Source organism: Ascochyta rabiei, chromosome 1 (genome assembly GCF_004011695.2).
Source record: "Ascochyta rabiei chromosome 1, complete sequence".
NCBI classification, from domain to species: Eukaryota; Fungi; Ascomycota; class Dothideomycetes; order Pleosporales; family Didymellaceae; genus Ascochyta; species Ascochyta rabiei.
The window spans coordinates 2,416,037-2,437,524 of record NC_082405.1 but is presented as its reverse complement, the minus strand read 5'-3'; the positions used below and the strand labels follow the sequence as shown (position 1 = coordinate 2,437,524).

Genomic DNA, 21,488 nt, shown 5'->3' with positions numbered 1-21,488 from the left:
ACCACTCTACTTGATATTCTGCGCCGGCCATACCATTACGAAGAATACCCCCGTCCAGCTACGCGTTTGTCCGGTGCACACGCGTCACGCAAACGATAAAAGAATTATACCCCTCTCTATACTGGCGAACAAGTGTAAAAGCGACATTGCTTTGGCAGGTGTTCGAGTGCTGCGCATTATATCATTGTTATCGTTGCTGTTGTCGTTGTTGTCTAGTTGCTAGGCTTTGTGCTGTTTTTGTCTTTTGGCGCTTGTGGTACTTGAGATGATTCCCCCTCGGCGCAAAAAGAAATATACCAATTTGCTGCTTGAATTGCTGTGCCTATGTTTTGGATTCTTGAATGTGTGATGACAGACGTTAACATCCACGTCGGCCGTAGTCAGAAGTCTTGTCAGTAAACGAGTTAATAGGTACTCAGATTCGAGCAATGGTGCGTGTACGTCACATACATGCTTTTATATTATATATCTCTAGGTCTCAAAGACTCTGCTATCCATGCTAAAAGCGTATATTGCTTACTGCAACTTGTGTATGTCTATCATCTCCGTCATAAAGATGAGCTACCTGCCAGGAACGGACAGCAAACGTACGAGGTATTTGAATCTGCCAACCCCAAGAATCTTCTCAGTTCACGAAATTACGTGCAGACTCGTATGTACCCACTTTGTTTAAACTCTTTCCACTATGACTTTGGGATTTGATGCAGTCTTAGGAAGACAACAGTGGAATGGCCGTGCACGTGCAGTGGCAGCGTAGGAGTGACGTCGGCGATAATTCGCCTAGATCCGAGCTTGAGCTCCACTCCTTCGTCATTGGCGTCGAGCTCCCAGCACCAGGACAACTTTCGTCGTCAAGCTCAATTGCATAGGAATAGTAACCGATACCATACTCACGACCTGAGTTGATTCAAAACACACAATGACTTCCAAAACCGCATTAATGGCCCTGCGCTTCGGTGCCCGCACTGCGCAGCGAACAGCCGTACGCACTTTCGTACTACCCGCAAAAGAAGCAAACATGGGTCTGCGTAACCTCACAACCACCCCCAGAAATATCGGTGGCTTCCAGAAGCAGTCAGCGATCAACATCGCCGGTCAGATTTCGCAGAGAAGATACATCTCTGAGCGTCCAGATGGCCGTGGCAGACTGTACGAATTTGACGACGTATGTTTCCCTCCATCATTATTATTTCACTACGCGCCAACCACATCGTCTAATAACACACAGATCCTATCCATTCTCGAAAACCCCTCTGACTCCCGCCTCTTAATCGACGTCCGCGAACCCCACGAGTTCGACGCCAATACTATCCCCACCGCCATCAATCTCCCCATTACCTCCCACCCAGACGCACTTCTTCTCTCCGCCTCCGAATTTCAAGACCAATTTGGCTTTGCGAAGCCCCCAACTAACAAAGAAGTTGTCTTCTTCTGCAAAGCAGGCGTGAGGAGCAGAGCCGCGGCGGGTATTGCGCGACAGGCCGGATACACAAACGTCGGCGAGTATATGGGTAGCTGGAACGACTGGGAGAAGAGAGGCGGCCCGGGAACGAAGAGCCCACCAGAGGCTGGAGGTTTGGGGGAGAGGACAGGGCCAGTCACCGAAACGAAGATTAGTGGCGGGAAGACGAGTGGCGAGGAGGATATTGGAGAGCAGGGCGTGCCACAACCACCCAAGGGAGGGCAGTTTGGCCGACAGTAAATGCTGATCTAAGCCGGAATTTGAACTTCCAAAGGAACTACCTTATGCAAAGCAGTAGTTCCAGATGAATTCAACCTATCTGTATGTTTACTAAATCCTTATATCGAGGCCCATACTCGATCAAGTCCTCAACGATATTGATTCCGAAGTCCCACTCCACTACACTCCCTCCCCACGATACTACTCTAGCGCATGCATTTAACACAGCGTACTGCGTGCCAATATAAAACCTATATCATCATTAACAACTCTTCTTTTAGCGTTTTCTTTTTGACAAAATTGTACTCTCGAGTCACAGGAAACGATACATACGAGCGGGAACTCCGTGTATGTATGCTAGGGTGGTCCAAAGAGATCTCCGCAAGCCCTGTCAGGTTGCCAGGAGTCTAAGACTTTAGCGCAATCCGTTCATGTAGGATGGACGCTGCGAAGGGCTAGTTTCTCTCCGGCCAGTGGTTAGTTCTAGGACGCTGGGAGTTGGGGCTGCTGAGGTGCATGTCGGAGGGCAGGGAGAGGTCGGGCATAGGCAAGCAACAACGGTGGCTGCAGCGTGACCTGCTACCGGTATCACGAGCTGTTCTGGCTGTCCTGGCTGTGGTGCTTTTGGAGTGGAGATGTGGGTGGAGAGGAAGGAGGGGAGGGAGAAGGATTCTCTTGTTGTTCGATGTTGGAAGAACCCGTGAGGCTTTTTCATCTTGAGGCTGAGGCTGAGGCTTGGTTCTGTGGTGCTTGGTTTTGCGAGTCGTGTTGCAGGGACTTATACATATCTAGCAAAATGGGTAGAGGTTTAACTGCAGATGAAGAAGATAACGCTCGATCTGTTTAAGGTTTAGGAGGTGGTCAAAGTAGCTCTATGAAACTATTGTTTGTTGACTTGCCTGCAAAGACACGCAGTGCTTTTCAACGTTGCTTAGTTATACAGCGTTACTGTACTTTTTTAGGCTGCTTGAAGGATATTGAATACTTAACAGCAAAATCGTTTGTTTGCTCTTCCCTTTGCTACCTGAGAAAGGGACGTTGCAGGTTGTGAAGTCAGCAATATTTGAAGAAACAGAGCATGCAAGTCGCAGGCTGTGAAGATGATTCGCGTGCTTAGTTGATGAGCCAATCGTTTCAAATATTACCCGATAGTCACAGTTGGTATCAAGTCAAGACTGCAGCCTATCCAATCTGCTATGGAAGGTTGCTCTTACACCTACTGCACACTATCAAACTTGCTTCCTTAGAACAAGGAAACGAGACTTTTGCTGTGAACGCTCTAGCGGAAGGAATTTTTCTACCCAGGGTGTACATTTAAGCTAATGTCTCGTACAGCGCCTTGATCTAACACTCTCACCCAATAGTTAGAAGAAAACATTCGTGAGCAAAAACACGACATCGACTAGCATATTGCAAGGGAAAAGAACGCAATACTACACAGCAGCCACCCTCGCCGGCGCCTTCCAGTCTTTACTGTTCTGTCTCTGCAAGATTCGCTTCAGTGGGCTGCCTTTTGAATCGACGATAAATCTCCTCGATCTGTTCGTGTCTGCTGTGAGTTCCGTGACGATAATCTGGACGGCTGAAAGCCCCTGTTTCTCTTGTTCTTGGAGCTGCTTTTGATAGTTCCCCACAGATGAGATAGTAGCTGACTTCCTCCATATTTCTTCTTGGTAGGCACGAATCTGGTCTTCCGAAGTCAAATGTACAGTTGCGGGACCTTGAGTGCTTCGTGAGCGGACCAATGAAGACGGGGAGATGACAGAGTCAGCGCGCTCAGACAGCTCGTCGTCATCTTTTGTAGTTATAGTGTGATGGGATACTTGGCGTGAGAGGATGCGTCTAAGTGGTGTGTTACTGCGCGGAGTCGGTGTTGATGTAGAGTTTCTCTGGGCGGTAAAGCAGTCCTGTTTGATGGTGTTTTCGTGCTCGTTGTGCTGTTTTCCAGAGGTTTGGCGTAAAAGGATACGGCGAAGTGGAGTGTCGTTGTACCTCGCTTTCCAGTTTTCTGGCGTTTCCGCCTCGTAACTCGCGATTTTAGAAGCAGAGCTGAATAATTTGACGCGCTCTTGTTCGGCAGACATTTGTCGTGATAGAATGCGTCGGAGAGGCGTGCTGTTGTAACGAGCCTGTATAGTCTCTTGAGATTCTTTCTCTTCGTGTAGTTCAGTGTGCACGAGTGTATCGGTCTGGCTGAACGTGTCCGACTCCAGCCGAGAAGTAGCCTAAGGAACGTCCTCCAATACCTGACGAGCAATGATACGGCGAAGAGGTGTACTGTTGTACCGCCTCTTAATCTGCATACGGTTTCAGACAAGTAGGTTGATCGATTGGAGCTGCGCCAGGGTCATGGTCGTAATCTCGCTCTTGAAGAAATCGTTATAGTCATCGTGCGGTAAGTCCTTCTCCTGTGGTTGTGGTTCTGAGATCTGGTGCGATTGAGGGATCGACTGCTCGCAGATAGCATGCGTGCGCTTTCGTGGTTGAATCAGCAACATCGTTTCACGGGTGCTGCTGGTGTCCCGAACTGATTTGGATTTTGTCTCTGCAGAAAGACGGAGGATATTATGAGGTGCTGCGAATGTCTGGTGGTAGCGATTCCAGGTGCCCGACAGCATGCCCTACACAGAGGTCAGCCGGCGCATCAGCAACGCGCCGCCGTCTAGATATAAGCGATTCCATGATTTATGAGATAGGAGTTCGGAACCGCATCCCTCCAGTGCGATCCCGTCCTCCGCGGTCTGAGAGTGGTTCGCGTCGATGGTGAAGGGCCTCGGCAGGTGATTGTCATTGGCCGACTGAACGCCAGGTATTGCGCAATTCGCTTGGTCGATAGCACCACCACAGCCCATTGATATAGTCACTTTTGAATATATCCGAGTGTGGACGATTTCAGATATAGGACTTTTTTTCGCTGAATATTCAAATCTGGAAATGATTGATCTTGAGGAGGAAGGAGAGCAGCTCGCAAAGGAAGCCACTACTTTCGGTGGCCCACGCAAGAAGGCGAGGACGAGTATCTCAAGGTGGTCACAGCATATAGAAGAACTGAGACGGATTGAGTGTTGTATTGTTGTCGACTAGCGCAGCTGCATCCTTTCTTTGCAGACGGCCACGCCAAGCCGTGATCACTCGAACCGGACCACAAGCGGTCTACATCGAATCTCTCTTATATGACACGCTCTCGACATGTTCTATTCCCATATTTTTCTCTTTTATGGTGTTCAAACCCTTGCCTCGCGCAGCTTCGTCCTCATCAACGAGCAAAGGCTTTCCACGAATCTGAGCCCACACAGCCTTGTGTATGGGCTTCGAGAACAATGCGTCCATCTCTTCAAGCGTGACACCCTTCGTTTCTGGAACAAAGAAGAAGCTCCACACTCCCATGGCAACTAAGATGGAGGCGAAGAAGAAGTAAGCGCCATACCCTAGATCGCTGATCATGTATGGTGTGCTTCGTGCGATGATAAAGGATCCAAGCCAAGTGTCTGCGGTGGTGAGCGAGACGCAAAGCATACGGATGTCGAGAGGGAAGATTTCTGAGGCGTATGTCCAGGTGATTCCTTGCCATGTTGCACAGATGATAAAGGCATTGACGTAGACGCAAACCATGGCCAGGTAGCCCCAGCCATCGCGGTTGATGTTGCCAGCAGCGGCGGCGGCAGCAGGGTCAGCCTTCATGACATAACCGCCTATGTACCACATGGGGATACAGCCGAGCGCAGCGCCCCATATGAGGCCTTTGCGGCGACCTACACGCTCGACTACGACGAAGGTGAAGGTGCACATGCCGAGGGTTTTGGCGATACCATAAAATCCGGTGGAAAAGAGCTTAAGCGAGGTCCCAGATATACCGAGCGTCTCGAAAATTCGGGGAGCGTAGTAGGTGATGATGTTGACCTAGTCTGGGTTAGCAATAAGTAGACATTGAAGTTTGACGTGACGACCTACTCCAGTGAAGCTCTGCAAGAACATGAGAGCAAGGCCGATGGCCATGCGGTTCCGTACGCCCTTTTGGAAGAGCTTCTTGAACTGCGCCTTCTTGCTCATGCGGTTCGTGCTGCGCTCCTCTACTTGTGCGCGGATCTCGCTCATTTCGTGCTGAATGTATGCATGGGACGAGTCAAGGTTGCGAAGCTTTGTCAGGATTTTCTCAGCTCCTTCAAAGTTGTCGCCACGCGCCAACCATCTGCAGGTTGTTAGCAATGTAGCTGTACTTTGCGACTAGAGTTGACTCACCGAGGTGATTCAGGGCACCAAGCGACGCCCAGAAGAAGCAAGAGACCAGGAATCAGCTGAATGGCAAGTGGAACGGTCCACTGAGCTTGGCTATTGACATCGATCGATCGATCACAGGCATAGTTGATCCAAAATCCCAACATGCCTCCACCTTGGGAGGCGATCTCGAAGATGCCAATGAGTCGACCTCGAACAGATGGTGGAGCGATTTCGGCAATGTAAACAGGCACTGTCATAGACGATGCACCGATGCCTAAGCCTGCTACAGCTCGTCCACAATAGATCATGTTGAGGCTACCACGTGCTGCCGTCATCAACGTACCTCCAAGAAGGAAGACAGACGAGGCGATGATCATCGTTTTCTTTCGACCGAGCTTTTCCGCAAGTGGGAAGGCGAGAAGAGCGCCAAAAAAGCAGCCAGCCTGACAATGTTATTTACTGACTATGACTATGCTATATGCGGGTCTTCACATACCTGGAAAGTAGAGACGATGTTACCCTGGATCGTGTCGCGCTGAGTCTGAGGGATGTTGACAGTCCCAAAGTCGCGTCTGAACGAGTCGAGGGCCATAGTGCCGCCAATGACGGCAGTGTCGTAACCCACTGTTTTGGCTGTTAGTGTCTATCTCTCTTGAGTACCATGGCGACAACTTACTGGCTAGGGCCGACATCGAGGCAATACAAGCGATAACATGGAGGCGCCAGTTCCTCACCTGCGGAGGATCTAACGTGCCAGATGCATGAGTGGTGAAACAGCCCATTCCAGGGAGTGCTTGTTAAAGGGGTGTTCAAAGCTGAGGTTTGAGGGATTCAAAAGCGTTTGCTGAATGGAGCGAAGCTTGTGCACGCAATAGACACATGATGTAGTACTCTTATATCATCTTCTCTTCTACCCATGTGCATCATGCCGTGCCATATCGGCCTCAGAAATACTACCCTCCACGATTGCCGAGTCATACAACGCGGGGTGAGATGCACGAGAGTTACACATCGTGCCATACTATGCCAGTCACCTTCTCTGTTCAGATAACACCATGGACTATCGCAGGAAACCTGGGGTTTAGCAGCTTGGCTGCTGACAAGGTGATGTCTTGACTGCGTCTTGGCAAGGAGGAGCGATCGTGATAGGTAGGGAATGTCGAAGCAAAGAAAGAGCATTCTTGGTGGGTGGGACTGTTGGTGCTGGGATCTGTGGTGAAGCTTGGCAGATCAGCAATGGCGCTACCCCGCGACGTAGTTGCAAGTGCGGGGAAGACCGTTCGTGAACGGGTGGCCCAGGTTGGCATTTCTTTCTCAACGACAAGCCCACTGCTGTTCAGAGCTAGTCCTCTCGACTTGCGCCCTCGATTCATTCTCTTGAGATGCAACCTGAACGAGAGTCTCTCCTTGTGCAAGTCTTTGTTTGAACGGGTTCAACTGTTCTCTGCCTTGCAAACTGGGATTCAGATTGTGGGGGCCGCAGCTCCAGTCGAGGGACAGTAATGTACGAAGCCAGTACGACCTGCATGAACAGAAGCATCATCGCGCTATGAGCGCCAACTTCTATACACAGTGGCTGGGTTGGCCGCCTGCTGATTCATCGAAATAGACCTTATGAACCAATAGCACACAATCAGCTTCCTGAGTCTGCAGCCTCAGGGATTCGTACGAGAATAATCCGGCGCCCAAAACTGATGCTTTTAGCTCCGCGTGCTTGGCAGATTCTGACAGTAGCTGACGAACTGAACGGGAGCGGGACTGCAAGCGACAAGTGAGCGTCGTCAGCACCGGCCGCGGATACGTTCTCCAGCTTCTACGCACGGTCGAGCTTGGCGGGCTCTCTTGAGTATGGTCGCCGTGTGGATGTGGCGTCCTTGGTATACGGAACGTGCCTCGAGACGACACCTTCTTCAGCATCAAGGTGCGCCCAACAACACTTGAGCAAACTCCAAGACAAGATTACCCGCCAGGAATGACCCTTAAATAGTTTAGAAATCTAAGTTCGAATGGACTAGACAGTGGTAACGGTTTTAGTGTTCTACACCATCCGAGTTGAAACAGTCGTTGTGTCTTCGTGTCAGCTGATTTTATGTTGATAGCCACATCTTGGCGACGCACTCGCCCCTTCGTCTTCCAGGTATAGCAAGGGTATGGCATCCCACACTTGGCGAGTGAACGAGCGTGGGCTTACTTCGGGCTCGGAAGTCTACTTCAGGGTCGATGTGGTTGCCGTCCCCGACATTGCTACTAGCGGTACCCCAGGTTCCGAAGCTCAGACGGCCCCATCCTGCTCTCCACTTGGTTATGTTCTTATTTCTTGGGAAAACTTGTGGGGTTTAGAGAATTTCCCGGTCGATTTTCATGCTGGGAATTCGGATAAGGTCCACGTATGGGAATGGCCGTGTCGTGTAATTAACATTGAACGTCGTTTCGGTCGTGCCCGGGGCAAAATCGTGTTTTAAAACGCCAGTACTTGCCGATGTCATAGAAAACATTATGTAAAACCAGTTTACATCCTTGGAGTCATCATGTAATGACAGTCTTTGTTCAAAGCTCCGCCTTTGGCTTTGCGCCGTCCGTTGTTTCCTTGTTGACGACGACAAAATCATCGTCCAACACCTCTTCCGTCTTCTGTTTCTTCTGCGAAGGTAGTTTGGCGTCGTCGATGTCCACAGGCTCATCAGTTGGAGCATCAGGGAGCTGGGAAAGGATCTCGGTGATTGCTTCGGTGGTGTGCTCCTCCTCATCCTCCGTACAACCGTTGTCAGCATTGGCATGGACCTCTGTGATAGGAGGGAAGAATGTTCTATATATGCGTTAGTACAAGCAGGTAACGCAAGCCAGGTTTCGCTTACGGTATGTTCTTGAAATAGGCATCCTCGTCTTTTTGCAAAAAGTTGCAGAAGACGACGCGATCGAGCTTGTCTGCCTTTTCTCCCTCTTCAAGGAACTTGCGAACAGTTTCCAACGCTACCAAACTTGCTTCGCCGCTGGGATATCCATACACGCCTGTACTCAATGCCGAAAACGCAATGCTCTTGCATTCATTGTTAACAGCCAGTTGCAGACTGGTTGTATAGCACTTTGCTAGTAGTCTTGCTGCCTCGTCCTTGCTCTTGTTCCAGTAGATTGGCCCAACAGCATGTATGATCTTGTCGGCGGGCAATTCGTAGCCGTCCGTGATCTTGGCACTGCCGGTTTCGCAGCCACCGAGCGTACCGCACTCGTCTAGCAGCTCAGGACCTGCCGCGCGGTGAATTGCGCCGTCCACGCCTCCTCCTCCAAGCAATGACGTATTCGCAGCGTTCACGATGGAATCTACAGCGAGCGTGGTGATGTCTTGACGGATAATGCTGATCCGGTCGTTGTATGTAGCATTTGGCTTGTATGTTGAAGCGCTGTCTGCGGCGGGTTCGATCTTCTTAAGCTTATACAGAAGAGTCAAGGTCGGTATCTCGTCGAGTGGAACGGAGGACGCCATTTGCGACTGGCCACTGAAGGGGCTACTAGGAGGCTTCGCGAGGTAATAAGCACTTGTCATTGCGCGTTTGGTGAGGTAACGAAACATGCACGTATGCTGTGGTTGGAAAAGGGAAGCGTCGGCGTGTACGAGGTACTTCGTACTGGAGCTCATGCAGGGCGGTGGTCCATGCGCAAGCTTACCGTACTAGCGCGTCTCTCGCGTTGCAAAAACAGCCGGCTGCAAGCCAACACCTAGGCTGTCCTTGACAATACAGAAGGTATTCAATGCTATCTATTATAAAAACCTGCAACCTAGCATAGTATCAAAAGACTACAGCGACGTCTCTTGAATCTGAAACGCAGCTGAAATCAGCGCCAAGACCTCCAGCAGTACGTTTGAGGGGCTGCCGCTTATACAATACCCAGGTGTAGGTACCTCGTCATCGTTCTGAGTCCTTTACTAGTTAGATGGCTTCGGCTGCGTGCCTGCTGCCGCAATGCAGACTGGTGTCGAGCCTTCACTGTAGACTCGAGCTTGTTGCCCTTCTGGAAAGAGCGTATTCCAGTCATCACGTGCTGCACTGCTACGAGTGGTCTTTACCAGCAAGGGACTATCTGTCCCCTCTTCGAGAAGGTATCCGTATCTCTGATGAAATACTTAATGGTTCCCTTGCTCGCATCTGATCGGCCTCGAGTATTTCGATTGTGCCATGTCGCTGTGATCTCCCGGTCGTCTTGAGAATTGCCAATGTGGAGGCGTTTGGAATCATTGTAGGTCTTGAGGTCGGTCAGATCGTCCATGGCGTCGAGTTGAAAAGGCGTGGAGCAGTGCGTTGGAGAACGGAGAGTGTTAGGTTGAAGAAGCTTGGAGCGTTGCGACCAGAAAAGTTGGGGGAGGCGACTCGTATAATAACAGGTGTATCAATCAACATTCAGCTTCCCCTTGACAACAGTTTTTCTCTTACAGCGCACAGGTGATACTGGCTGCAGCCGCCCTACTTCTTGGCTCTTTTTGAGCTTAGCTAAACGTAAGTCGCGTCACTCACCCTTCAGCTTACACCCATGAGCGTAACATCTATTGGTGCGGCTAACGCAAAGTTTTAGTGATGAGACCAAGATGAGGTGAAGATGGATCAGGAGTTTACTTTAAGTCGCCGTGTTCACTCAATAGCGAACTTCATAAGCTATGCCCCTTAAAAGGTGCGTAGTACTCACCTTGAGTTTGAACCATGTGCAGAGACATACCTTAGTGACCGAGGGCTAATCTTTATTCAAGCTGGAAGAGTCGCTGAGAGTACACCAATTCAGCTCTTAACTCACGGATGGAGTCACTGTAATTATGTGCAACCTTTGTAGGTCATTAATGTGTAAGGAATAGGCCTTTGTGAGAGGTAAGATTTCGATCGCTTTATTTGAACAGACGTGATGTTTAAGGGCAAGTGTGAATAGAGTTGGTTGCTGGAATGCGCAAATTATGCATGGTTCTGCATAGAGATAGAAACAATAGCATTGTTCATGAGCTGTACGGAGCTATGAGAAGACATAACGTTGACCACTCGACAAACATGCATTGTTCATAGTTGGGATTGTGCCCATTCAATGTCAATTCAATCGGAGCGCAGTCTGTCGTCAAGTACGCAGTGAGACATTATCTGGTTCATTCGGATAACACGGCAAGCCTCGCAATACTGCCACGGCGAATTGCTGGGTCTCGGAAACACGGCATCCTGAGCCTCCTTTTCGCAAACAGCAGAGGCTCTTCAGAGCATCGCAAACAAAATAGAAAGGACAGCAAAAACGAGGAATGCGAGCCCCGTCCTCAGACAGTCAAGCACGTTTACGTTGGTGAGGCAAAACACGGTGGGGTTTAATTAGTGTGGAGAGTCCACGGAGACGCAGGGTTCACGCTTCTGAAAGCTTGTTGTCCCGCTAGCGAGCCAGACAGGGATGACGTCGTTAACGGTCCAAGCTTCAAACCAGGAATCAGGAAGGCGTGATTCACTCAAACGTCAGGACTCGGCATGTAGCGCGAAGGCCTCCTAAGAAGTGAACATATACCTTCCACGCTTCACAATGGTATGTGGCAGGAGGATGGTGCGCTCTGCGACATAGGCTGACATGCCATCAGGCCTCAATATTGAGACAGATTGTAGCTGGCCCCCGCGCCAGGCACGCTGAAGCTGGTCTTGACCTGTGCTATGTTACAGACAACAGTACGGAGCCTTACTGTTCATACCGAACACCAACCTGACCTCTCTTAGTCATTGCTACATCAGGCCCCAGCGGCACCTATCCCCAGCGCGCATACCGAAACCCTCTCGACTCCCTTGTAAAGTTCCTCGACTCGAAGCATGGCGATAATTGGGCAATATGGGAGTTCCGCGCTGAGGGCACTGGCTATCCAGACAGCGAAGTCTACAATCGCGTATACCACTACCCTTTCCCTGACCACCATCCACCCCCCTTCGCCCTCATACCGAACATCATGGCCAGTATGCGCAACTGGTTGAAGGAGAAGGAGGGGCGCGTAGTGGTCGTACATTGTAAAGCCGGAAAAGGCAGATCAGGTACAGCAAGCTGCAGCTACTTGATGAGTGAGGAAGGCTGGCCGATGGAGAAGGCTCTACAACGATTTACCGAGCGGCGCATGCGACCAGGAATGGGCTACAAGGGAGTCAGCATACCCAGTCAGCTGCGGTGGCTCACATATGTGGACCGCTGGGCGAAGCATGGCAAGATGTACGTGGAGAGACAAGTCGAAGTGTTGGAAGTACACTGCTGGGGCCTGAGAGATGGCGTCAAGATTCAGATTGAAGGCTTCGTCGAGGATGGTAAGCTCATCAAGAATTTCCACACATTCACAACGGAAGAGCGAGAGGTTGTGAGAGGCGAGGTCAAGACAACGGGCATGGCACAAGCAGTGCATGAGGTCATGTACAAGAATGGACTGAGTGGCTCATCTGGCAAGGCCAACGCGCAGCAAGACGGCAACAAAGACACTTCTCAGAATGCCAGCAGCTCGTCGCTGGAAGTAACTCGTGACGCAGACGGTACTGCAACCCCTCAGGTGAGCTCCAAAGAAAGTCTCCTCCCAGGCACGGGCGACGTTGTCTTCCGACCTTCGAAGCGAGTCGTGCTGCCAACGAACGACATGAACATTGACGTCGAGCGTCGCAGCAAGGCTGCGTTTGATCTTACCATGGTCACGGCGGTCGCACATGTCTGGTTCAACACGTTCTTTGAAGGAAATGGCGCGGAGAAAAATGGCATGGCGGACGATTCAGGCGTCTTCGAGATCAACTGGGATGCAATGGATGGTATAAAAGGTTCATCTCGCAAAGGTACGCAGGCATTTGAGCACATTGCTGTCGTGTGGCGCGCGCTCAATGCTGAGGATGGGCGACCTGGCGTTGTCATTACCGAGCCCAAGGAAGGCGAGGAAGTTCGGCAGACAGGCCCTACAGACTGGAAAGGCACAAAAGGTGTCGAGCCGAGTGAAGGCAAGGATCTTGGCTTGCGTATCTCAAGCCCAGACGATTCAGAGGTCGATCTTACCCATACAGATGCTATCAAAAGCGCGAATGAGCAAAACAAAACCGCCATCAGGATGCCTGGCCGCCGGAACAGTGGCGAGAGCGATGATAGCGATACCAGAGATGTCCGATCACACGGTCCTAATGGCGAGGAAGTCCTTCAATATTCCACAAGTGCAAGGACAAGTCTGGAAACTAGCGGGAACAGCAAAGGGCCGCAGGCGACAGCCTCGCAACCCATCTTGACAAGTCAGCCCGAGGGCTCAGCGGCGCACTCGAGACCACCCTCTGTAGGTTCGCACAAAGGCACGCGTCATGTAGAAAAGATCATCGACAACGTGAAGTACCACGTGTCTGGCGCAGCTTCGACGGGCGACCTACCCGACGGGAAGCCAGAAGGCGAGATGAAGGATGCGAAGGAACATGGACTTGGCCACGTGGGAAGGAGTAAGCTCTCAAATTGAGATGCACAAAGTTGCTGGCAGCGCGCGTGATCTTCAACACACAGACTGGAGAACGAGGCTTTGGCGCTGGTGTGTTGAGGAAAATACCATCAGAAAGTGATGCGGCGTATCAGATAAGTGCACGAAGCATCTACGTGTATATGCTGTAGCTTGCAGGATGCATTGAAGGCGCGGAGTGTCAGGGCGCACGTGCTAGTGAGCACGGTTCAGCTTTGACTGGGACGACTGTGTTTTGCCATACTTTAGATATACCATTTCAGCAGCAATTTTACATGATATACTGTAGCAAAAATGCTGAGGTTACGCGCCCGGCAAGCTAAAGCCGACGACCAAAAGCTCGAGTGCTGTGCTTCTGTGCTTGAAAGTGAGGCGATGCTCACATGCACCTTCCGTCAGCACTGCTCGCTTCGAGTCGTTAGCGTCGTCTCACGCATCACTGCGACCAGTGGACTCGATCACCATCACTTCGTGTGTAACCACCAAGTGCGTCGGCTTCCATCTCAAATCAGCATGCCGCAAACAGAGATGCGTACACGTTTCGTGTACATTTAGGATGTCAAGCCGCAACGCAACGTACAACCTTGCGGACCGCTGTGATAATGTACCATAAGAACAGGTCAAAAGTCCCGTTAAAATAGGTTCGGAGAGCGAACATTGCTATTGTGAATCAATGTTCAAGTAGAAGTCTTACCACCAAGCTTCAGAACCAAGGGCATATCAACCGCGCTTCGGCAAGGCTGAAGCCACGCAACATCGGATTCGCCCTAAGTTCACCGGTAGCCTTGTATATCGCTCTGCCTAACACCACTCGATCACCACCGATCAATCCACGTTGCAGATGCACGCTGTCGTGTATTTCCCAATTTTTGCCTAGGATCTCTGACGTGCGATCTGTCTGCACTTGCATGAGGCTCAAGCTCAGCAGCCTATATAACTGCAATGACAGGTGGAGAAGCGGGGAACTGTGTACTCTCGAGACTTTTCAGTCTTGTGCCTCCATATTACTCGAAATCTTGACTACCTGAGGGGGCGTCACGTACCAATACCTTTGCAGGACAGCACTCTGCTGGAGCCTTCCCCAAAGTCAGATACCCATCAAGGGCGGAAGCGAAGGCAGAAGCTGCCCGAAGCGGATCAGATAGCCATCCATACTTCCGGCAGATAAAAGGTTTGTTTGAGCCTGTGCTTCTCGTTGCACTGTACAGTTTTAACTACTCAACTTCTTCACATTCAACCAAGTTCAAAATGCTTCGCTAAACAATTAAGCAAACAGCCACAAGTTCGATTCTCAGCTGAGCTTCAAGCTTACCCATTCTACAATCTATGAATCATTCAGAGAGCACAGATTCCACCCCGAAGACTTCTTCGCTACCTCGTCCAGTGGAGGTTAAACTGTCAGAAAGTTTGAACTCCTCGCCCATCGTTCTCCCCACTCCTTCAGTGACCTCAGAGATGGACCATATCTTTTTAGAAGGATCTAATATGGAGACCAATCAAGACCAAACTGAGATTCAAGTAGCTGAAACAACGCCAAACAGTGAACCAGAATCAATGATTGCGCCGCCACCATCGCCTCCCACCGTCAACGAAGAAAGCAAAGTTACAATCGCTGCTACTGGTGCCAAAAAAGTGAGGACTGAGAAGAACAAGCCAGCAAAGAAATCGTCAAAGACCTCGAAGCCTAAGAACACAGAGTCGTCTGATAGTGACACTCGCGATGCAGAGAGTGAATCCGAGAACAGTGTCGACCACGAAAAAGGCAAGCGTAAGAAGAAACGTAAAGCAGCCGTAAAGACGCAGGAAACTCGCAGGAGCAAGATCAAAGCAAAGTTGAAGAAGAGGAAGAGCAAGAGAAGGATCAAGAAGGCAGATCTGAGTGACGACTCAAGCGACGATACTTGCGGAACCTCGATCGAGTCGGGCTTAGATACGACCTCAGATTCTGAGACGGATGGCAACAGAACACGGAGAAGCAGTCATAAGACCCACAAAGCCAAATCAAAATCCAAGAGGAAGTCGAAGAGAAATGAGACCTCTAGCGATGATGATGAGTCTGAGTTATCCTCCAACACCTCTTCCAGCAGCGACTCAGACTCTACTTCCGACGACGTGAAGGCAGAACGCAAAAGGGCCAAGACAAAACGCAGAGTCAAGAAGCTTGTGGAATTCGTTGCGTCTGCATCCGAAAGCGAAGACGCGCCCCTTTCTCCGGGTGTAATCCTTGAATTTCCGGTTCCTGGGGATGATATTAACACGCAAGTAGCAAAGATGGATGCTATCTTGCGGAGCCTCAAGACGGAACAACTCGCTGCTACGAATGCTGCCACAGTTGGTATCACACCGCGGTTACCCAAGTCGCTAGCCAAAAAGAACGCACATGAGTTCAAGCGCATTGACCAGGTGTGGGATACCAAGCTCCGTGATTACAAGCTCATTGAAAGTACGGCCGACCAAAAGGATGAGTTCGAATGTGTTTTCACTGTACGGCGAAGGTTCAACTGGGAAGGCAAGCATCATGAGACGCTTGTGGACATCAAGTCAAAAGCTCTGAGAAGTGCACTTCAGGTTATTTTGAAAGAGTGCAAGAACGTTAGTCTCGTTGAGGATACTCCCGAAGTTGACCCTCATACGCTGTTCCATCACTACAACGAAATCAAGCAGTATGTCAAACATACTATGAAGCCCAAACTGAAACGCACGAGAAAATCCAAGGATCGAAAGAAGCTCACGCAAGAGATTGCTCAATGCAAATTACTACTGGGCTACATCGATGAGGACTTTGCTGCGACTCGGAAGGCGTTGAAGCCCCTGCTCAAGGCGGGCACTATTACATACGACTTGTGCTGGGCACTGTTCAAACCGGATACGATTGTCTATACGCCCACATACGGTAACAAAGATGATCCGAGATGTTTCAAGGTCGACCAGTGTTTTGAGTACGAGAGTTGGCTGAGTGGGGCCAAGTCCTGGATGATCAACGGTCGCTATCTTGAGTATGATGGTAAAGTCTTTGGTTTCGGAGATCATCAAACTGAAATCAAGGCTTTCAAGGGGCACAAAAAGATCACCAGTCTTGTCGCGTACCCGTTGGAGTATCACAAAGATCTGAAGGTAAGGAAGGAGTATAAGCAACGAAGGCGACCAGCAACTGACTACGAAGCAGAATATTCAGAAGCAACTCATCGAGCGAGGCAAGAAATTTGTTGCGCTTCAAGGGATGAGCTACCGTCTACAGAAGGGTATCGCTTACATGAAGGTTAAGAACACAATCGCCAAGTTCAACATTAACGGCCGTGTCATGATCGATCCTGCGATTTTTCGCCGAATACAGCCAAACTACCCACTGTCTTACATCAAACAAGACGAGCTGGACCGGGAAGATGAGGAACAGGAAGTGAGCGACGATTGCTGCTACTCGAATGAAGAGGATGATGGAGACCTGTCAGGTAGCGAGAGACCTGAGAAGGACCCATTACGCGTTGTTTTGTGGAAAGACAGCAAAGGCAAGAAGCATCCCATCACAGTATTCCAGAGTCAGGTCGATGCCGAGAACGGTGTCGGAGAAAACGCTACGTCGAAGCTCGAGATGGACGAAGATGGTCATATGGCGCGCCACATCTTCACCGAGGAAGAGCTTCTCATCGCTTCACCCGTAGTCCTCGGCTTTGCCTTCTCTGAGAAACTCTGGCTGGAATTTTCTCTTTCCGGTATCGAAGAGATACAATGGAACGCTGAAGCCTTCGAATCCCTTGTTCTGCCCGACCGCGTTAAATCTAATTTGAAAGGTCTCGTCTCATCACATCGCTTCAATGCTGCTCGGACAATTGACGATGTTATCCAAGGCAAAGGCAAAGGGCTGAACGTTGTGCTCCACGGCCCTCCAGGAGTTGGTAAAACTCTTACCGGCGAGTCCATTGCAGAATACCTCAAGTGCCCTCTGTATGCCGTCTCAGCCGGCGAGCTTGGCACCAACTCCGGCAGTCTGGAGCGTGATCTCAATCGCATCATGGACATAACGCACTCTTGGGGCGCCATCTTACTTCTTGATGAAGCTGATGTCTTCCTTGAAGCGCGCCAGCCGCATGATATTCACCGCAACAGCCTTGTCTCGGTGTTTCTTAGGCTTACAGAATACTACCAAGGCATCCTTTTTCTGACCACAAACCGTGTCGAGACCTTCGATGAGGCGTTCCAAAGCCGTATCCATATGGGTATTCGGTACGAGAACCTGAAGCCGCCAGCGAGGAAGAAGATCTGGCAACACCACGTGGGCAAGGTAGAGAAGATGGCGATGGAGGAACTTCAAGAAGGGAAGGGGAAGGATCGGAGCGAGAAGAAGCCTTTCAAAGAGCTGGACTTTGACGAGTTGAGCAAAAAGAACATGAATGGACGCCAGGTGTGTATCCTTACTACAAACTCTTGTAGCCTCACTAACAGCCTTCTACAGATCAAGAACACGGTCAAAACCGGCCAATCCATCGCACTGTCCGAGGGCGCCGCCTTCGGCATGGAGCACATTAAGCGTGTTCTAGAGGTTGCTGAGGCTTTCGAAGACGATATGCGAGGCGGCAAGGGATACCGCGATGCCATGCTGCACTACACCTAAAGTCTTTGCACGCTCTTTTAGAACCTAGATCCTGACATATTATGCTGGCAAGAGCTGTCTGACTCTAGGGCTCGACTCTCACGCAGCAGACCACGTCTCGATTGGCACAGGCGTGGAGTATTACGACGAACAACATGGCAGATACGAGACCCTGTAGAAAGGCGAGGTATTGGGACGCACACATGCCTGTAGATCCCTAAAGATTGTGCTGGGCGATGGGTATGATGCATGCGTGGTGATGCGAGTCTTTGCTTTCCATGACAATCTCCTCACACTCACTGGTTGTGTTTTTCATCTCATCACATAAACACATACGTCATAACTGACTTGAACAACACATTCTCTTGGATTTCAAAGGTTGCATAGATACTAACTTTTTCTTGATAAGTCACAAGTTGGTTAGTGACAAAGGTGGGTAATCGCTTACACAACCCTACTCGATAGCTGTGTTGTCTGCGCATGTATCGTTCCCGTGTACTGCACAGTTGCAACACAGCATCTGGCAACACCAATTGCGATGCAATCTCGCCGGTTTTATTCTCAGATCAGCTAACTATCTTAGCGGTTTTCGCACCGGCTATACCGGTCTTGACGTCGGTAAAGCCAATCTACACATGCTATGTCATGCTAAGTCATGCAGTCGTCATCAGCCAATCTCCCTTGCCCACTCCATCGCAAATCACCCACTTCTTCTGCCACCTAGTGCTATGACCCAGAAGTCTGAGTTCCACATCTTGAACATCTGGATTGACGTGCAACTAGCGGCTGACGGACTTATAACCATCGTGTTCTAGACCTCACCGTGACCTGTCTTGGCGTGGCTGGATCTCCCCACGAAAATCCCCACGACAATCCCTCGGAAACCTTCTGGGGCTCGTGGAAACAACACCACCACTTATTCCCGTCACATTGCACAGCGCCCTCGCGCCACATCCATGCAGTATCAGCCAGTGTCAGACATCCTTCCCGTGCCGCCAGTTACAGTGTAAGGGCGCATGCGCCGAGCGCATCATGAAGGAAGAGGCTGTATATCCCTCAACAAGTCCCGAGGCGTCATCCTCCTCGCTCACGCCAGGCGGCGGACCGCCGAAGAAGAAACAGAAGAGAAACAAACCTACTCTGAGTTGCGAAGAATGCGTCGAGCGTAAGACCAAAGTATGTTTTGTCCCTGCGTTGCGAATTGCTGGCGTCTGTATTGATGAGTTGTCCGTGTCATAATTTCGACAAAGCGCCAAACTGACACTGCGCGCAGTGTGATCGCAGTCGACCTCATTGTCTGGCGTGCATCAAGAGACAGTCAGTATGTAAATACTCAGTCATAGCGAACTTGATTGCAACATCCCAAGATGGGTGAGTTGCATACTACACTGTACACGATTCGTGCACGCCGTTGCTAAGCAATCCTACAGCGATGGCGCTGCGCGTAACTCGGGACGACCTAGAAAGCAGCAGCAGAAACCCGCACAACTCCAGCTTGGCAGCGACACGCAGTCTCATCCACTTCCTCTTCAGGTAATTGTCCGATTTTCTTGTTATTCCCGTTACACCAGATCCGCATGAACGGGTGTTCCTGGGCACTTCGGCTGCACGCGGATGGCTTGGACATGCCACATGCACGGACCAATTTACTGGCAGTGGCTGACCCACATGACAGGCACATGCTCAGGTGCCAACACCAGTAAGGGCGCAATATCGCAGCGTGTCTCTTTCGTCGTCTGGATCATCGCCGTTTCTGTTGTCCAATGTGCCATTTTCGAGCAGAGCTCCACAGCCATTCTTTGGCCTTGGCTCTGAACATCCCTTCGCCAACTACTGGACCAGTCGCGGCGGCATAGCTGAAGTTGTGGGTGTATTGCCCGCGAAGGAGCAAGCCGATATTCTTGTCGATAAGTATTTCGATGCTGTAGATCCCGTATATCCTATGATACATCGGCGGAACTTCTATGCTGACTATGAGCGCTTCTGGGCAATGTCGCCAGAAGAGAGGCAGGTTGCTGACCCGGTAGTGGTTGCCCTGCATTTTGTGGTGTATGCTATGGGTACCCAGTTCATTCACACACCTTCCAATCATGAACGAGCGCAGATAGCGGAGTTTTACGTTTCCGCGGCGCAGCAGGCCCTGAGATTGTCGTCGTACCTGAGCAGAGCTTCGGTCAGGACGTTGCAGGCCATGGTACTTATAGGGTATTTCCTTATGAACGACAATCACGCTTCTGATGCCTGGGCATTCGGCGGTGTCCTAGTACGACAAGCATATGCAATGGGTCTACACCGAGACCCAGATGTCATAGCATCTCGTTGTTCACGAAGCGACAAACAGCAGCGGCGCAAGCTCTGGCAAGCCATCTTCTTTCAAGACACCTTCCTCACGGTCTTGCTTAAGCTTCCACCAACAACGACGTTTTCCGACGTGCGGCCCGAATCTTTAGGAGATGAGCTTGATGATTATGCCATGCCGAATGGATCTTCAAATGGCAGCACCGACACTGCTATCAACCCTATGAGCATTACCCATATCGCCTCAATCAAAGATGTATATCCTACATACGAACTTGCTGATCGCCGCTACATTCGCTCCATGTGGCACATGGCCAACCTCGTCTCCCGCACGGTCTGCATGCCTCGCTCGCTGTCCACACCGCTTACCACTTCCCTTGCACAAAAAATGGCGCTTGTACAAGAGTACTTTGATTTGCACCGCAGTTTCCCTCCGGAGCTGACTGCCTCCGACGACGCTACGATCCAGAAGATGGCCCTATCTTCCCCTCGCTCCTTACGGCAGAACCTATTTTTCAGGAGCAACTTCTGGCATTGCGTCATGGTCATACAAAGCGACGAAAACCCGACCAAGGGATATACATGCGAGGTCAAAGGCTGCCTTGAGGCCGCGAGAATGGCGGTGCGGAGTTTCTTCCATTTTTGGGAATATCTTAGGATCGATGCGAGTGTGTGGTGGGTGTTTCAGCATAGAGCTTTTGAGGAAGCGGTAAGTTGTCCTATATTGACATACTGTGAAACTTTATACTGAAAGAATCAGCTCCTCATAGCGCGCATCCTTGGGCAACAGGAGCAGCCATTATCGCCTGGTCATAACGGGCCTCCGAGCACCGACCCTTTACTAAGGCTTGCGAAAGAGGATGCGAGGAAGTGCCTTGAGATCTTGGATTTGGTAGGCATTGCGCCTGAGATGCAGAAGACGCGGACGGAGGTGTTGAGGACGGCGTTTGCGGACATCCTGTGGTGATTGGGGCTTGCGATTTGTTTAGCTATTGAGGTAGATTTACCGGGTTTGATACCTATGTTGTAAGCTTTTCTGTCTGGATGAATATAATCGTTGATGCCATGAAGAAAGTTATTGTCAAGAGCTCGACACAAAATTGTGCCGTCTTCTGTAGACTCAGCCCGCCTGCCCTGGTGAACAGCCTTTCGTTAGTAGCGGCACCACATCGGTGGCGTATCAGCTAAATTACGAGTGGCCAGAGATACATCACAGGCTAACAAGGCTGTGCAGGGAACAAAATTTG

At 50.5% G+C, this 21,488-nt stretch overlaps 6 protein-coding genes across 7 annotated transcripts, besides 4 other annotated features; 4 read left to right on the top strand and 2 right to left on the bottom strand.

The window, feature by feature from the left end:
- Positions 1-184: 184 nt before the first annotated feature.
- Positions 185-241: a tandem repeat.
- Positions 242-919: 678 nt separating this feature from the next.
- On the top strand, positions 920-1,702 carry EKO05_0000716 (uncharacterized protein; the record flags this gene model as incomplete). Its single annotated transcript, XM_038936922.1, has 2 exons — positions 920-1,165; positions 1,229-1,702. The coding sequence occupies 2 exons, from the start codon at positions 920-922 to the stop codon at positions 1,700-1,702; spliced, it is 720 nt and encodes a 239-aa protein (XP_038803260.1).
- A 604-nt stretch (positions 1,703-2,306) lies between these two features.
- Positions 2,307-2,346: a tandem repeat.
- Positions 2,347-4,834: 2,488 nt separating this feature from the next.
- Positions 4,835-6,591, bottom strand: EKO05_0000715 (uncharacterized protein; the record flags this gene model as incomplete). The annotated part of the gene is made up of 5 exons (XM_038937042.2): positions 4,835-5,581; positions 5,633-5,870; positions 5,921-6,342; positions 6,396-6,523; positions 6,576-6,591. 5 exons carry the CDS (start codon positions 6,589-6,591, stop codon positions 4,835-4,837), a joined length of 1,551 nt encoding a protein of 516 aa, XP_038803258.2.
- A 1,855-nt stretch (positions 6,592-8,446) lies between these two features.
- On the bottom strand, positions 8,447-9,440 carry EKO05_0000714 (uncharacterized protein; the record flags this gene model as incomplete). The annotated part of the gene is made up of 2 exons (XM_038936812.2): positions 8,447-8,705; positions 8,755-9,440. 2 exons carry the CDS (start codon positions 9,438-9,440, stop codon positions 8,447-8,449), a joined length of 945 nt encoding a protein of 314 aa, XP_038803257.2.
- Positions 9,441-11,434: 1,994 nt separating this feature from the next.
- On the top strand, positions 11,435-13,358 carry EKO05_0000713 (uncharacterized protein; the record flags this gene model as incomplete). 2 transcript variants are annotated; one of them, XM_059635481.1, is made up of 4 exons in its annotated part: positions 11,435-11,437; positions 11,490-11,574; positions 11,623-12,428; positions 12,539-13,358. In XM_059635481.1, 4 exons carry the CDS (start codon positions 11,435-11,437, stop codon positions 12,551-12,553), a joined length of 909 nt encoding a protein of 302 aa, XP_059491464.1. The 2 variants fall into 2 exon arrangements, with proteins under 2 accessions (XP_059491464.1, XP_038803256.1); XM_038936443.1 differs by having other exon boundaries at positions 11,623-13,358.
- A 1,482-nt stretch (positions 13,359-14,840) lies between these two features.
- On the top strand, positions 14,841-17,964 carry EKO05_0000712 (uncharacterized protein; the record flags this gene model as incomplete). Its single annotated transcript, XM_038936785.2, has 3 exons — positions 14,841-16,469; positions 16,522-17,754; positions 17,806-17,964. The coding sequence occupies 3 exons, from the start codon at positions 14,841-14,843 to the stop codon at positions 17,962-17,964; spliced, it is 3,021 nt and encodes a 1,006-aa protein (XP_038803255.2).
- Positions 15,166-15,229: a tandem repeat.
- Positions 15,470-15,515: a tandem repeat.
- Positions 17,965-18,975: 1,011 nt separating the features above from the next.
- On the top strand, positions 18,976-21,208 carry EKO05_0000711 (uncharacterized protein; the record flags this gene model as incomplete). The annotated part of the gene is made up of 5 exons (XM_038936866.1): positions 18,976-19,119; positions 19,217-19,314; positions 19,374-19,476; positions 19,619-20,950; positions 21,002-21,208. The coding sequence occupies 5 exons, from the start codon at positions 18,976-18,978 to the stop codon at positions 21,206-21,208; spliced, it is 1,884 nt and encodes a 627-aa protein (XP_038803254.1).
- Between the last annotated feature and the right edge of the window lie 280 nt (positions 21,209-21,488).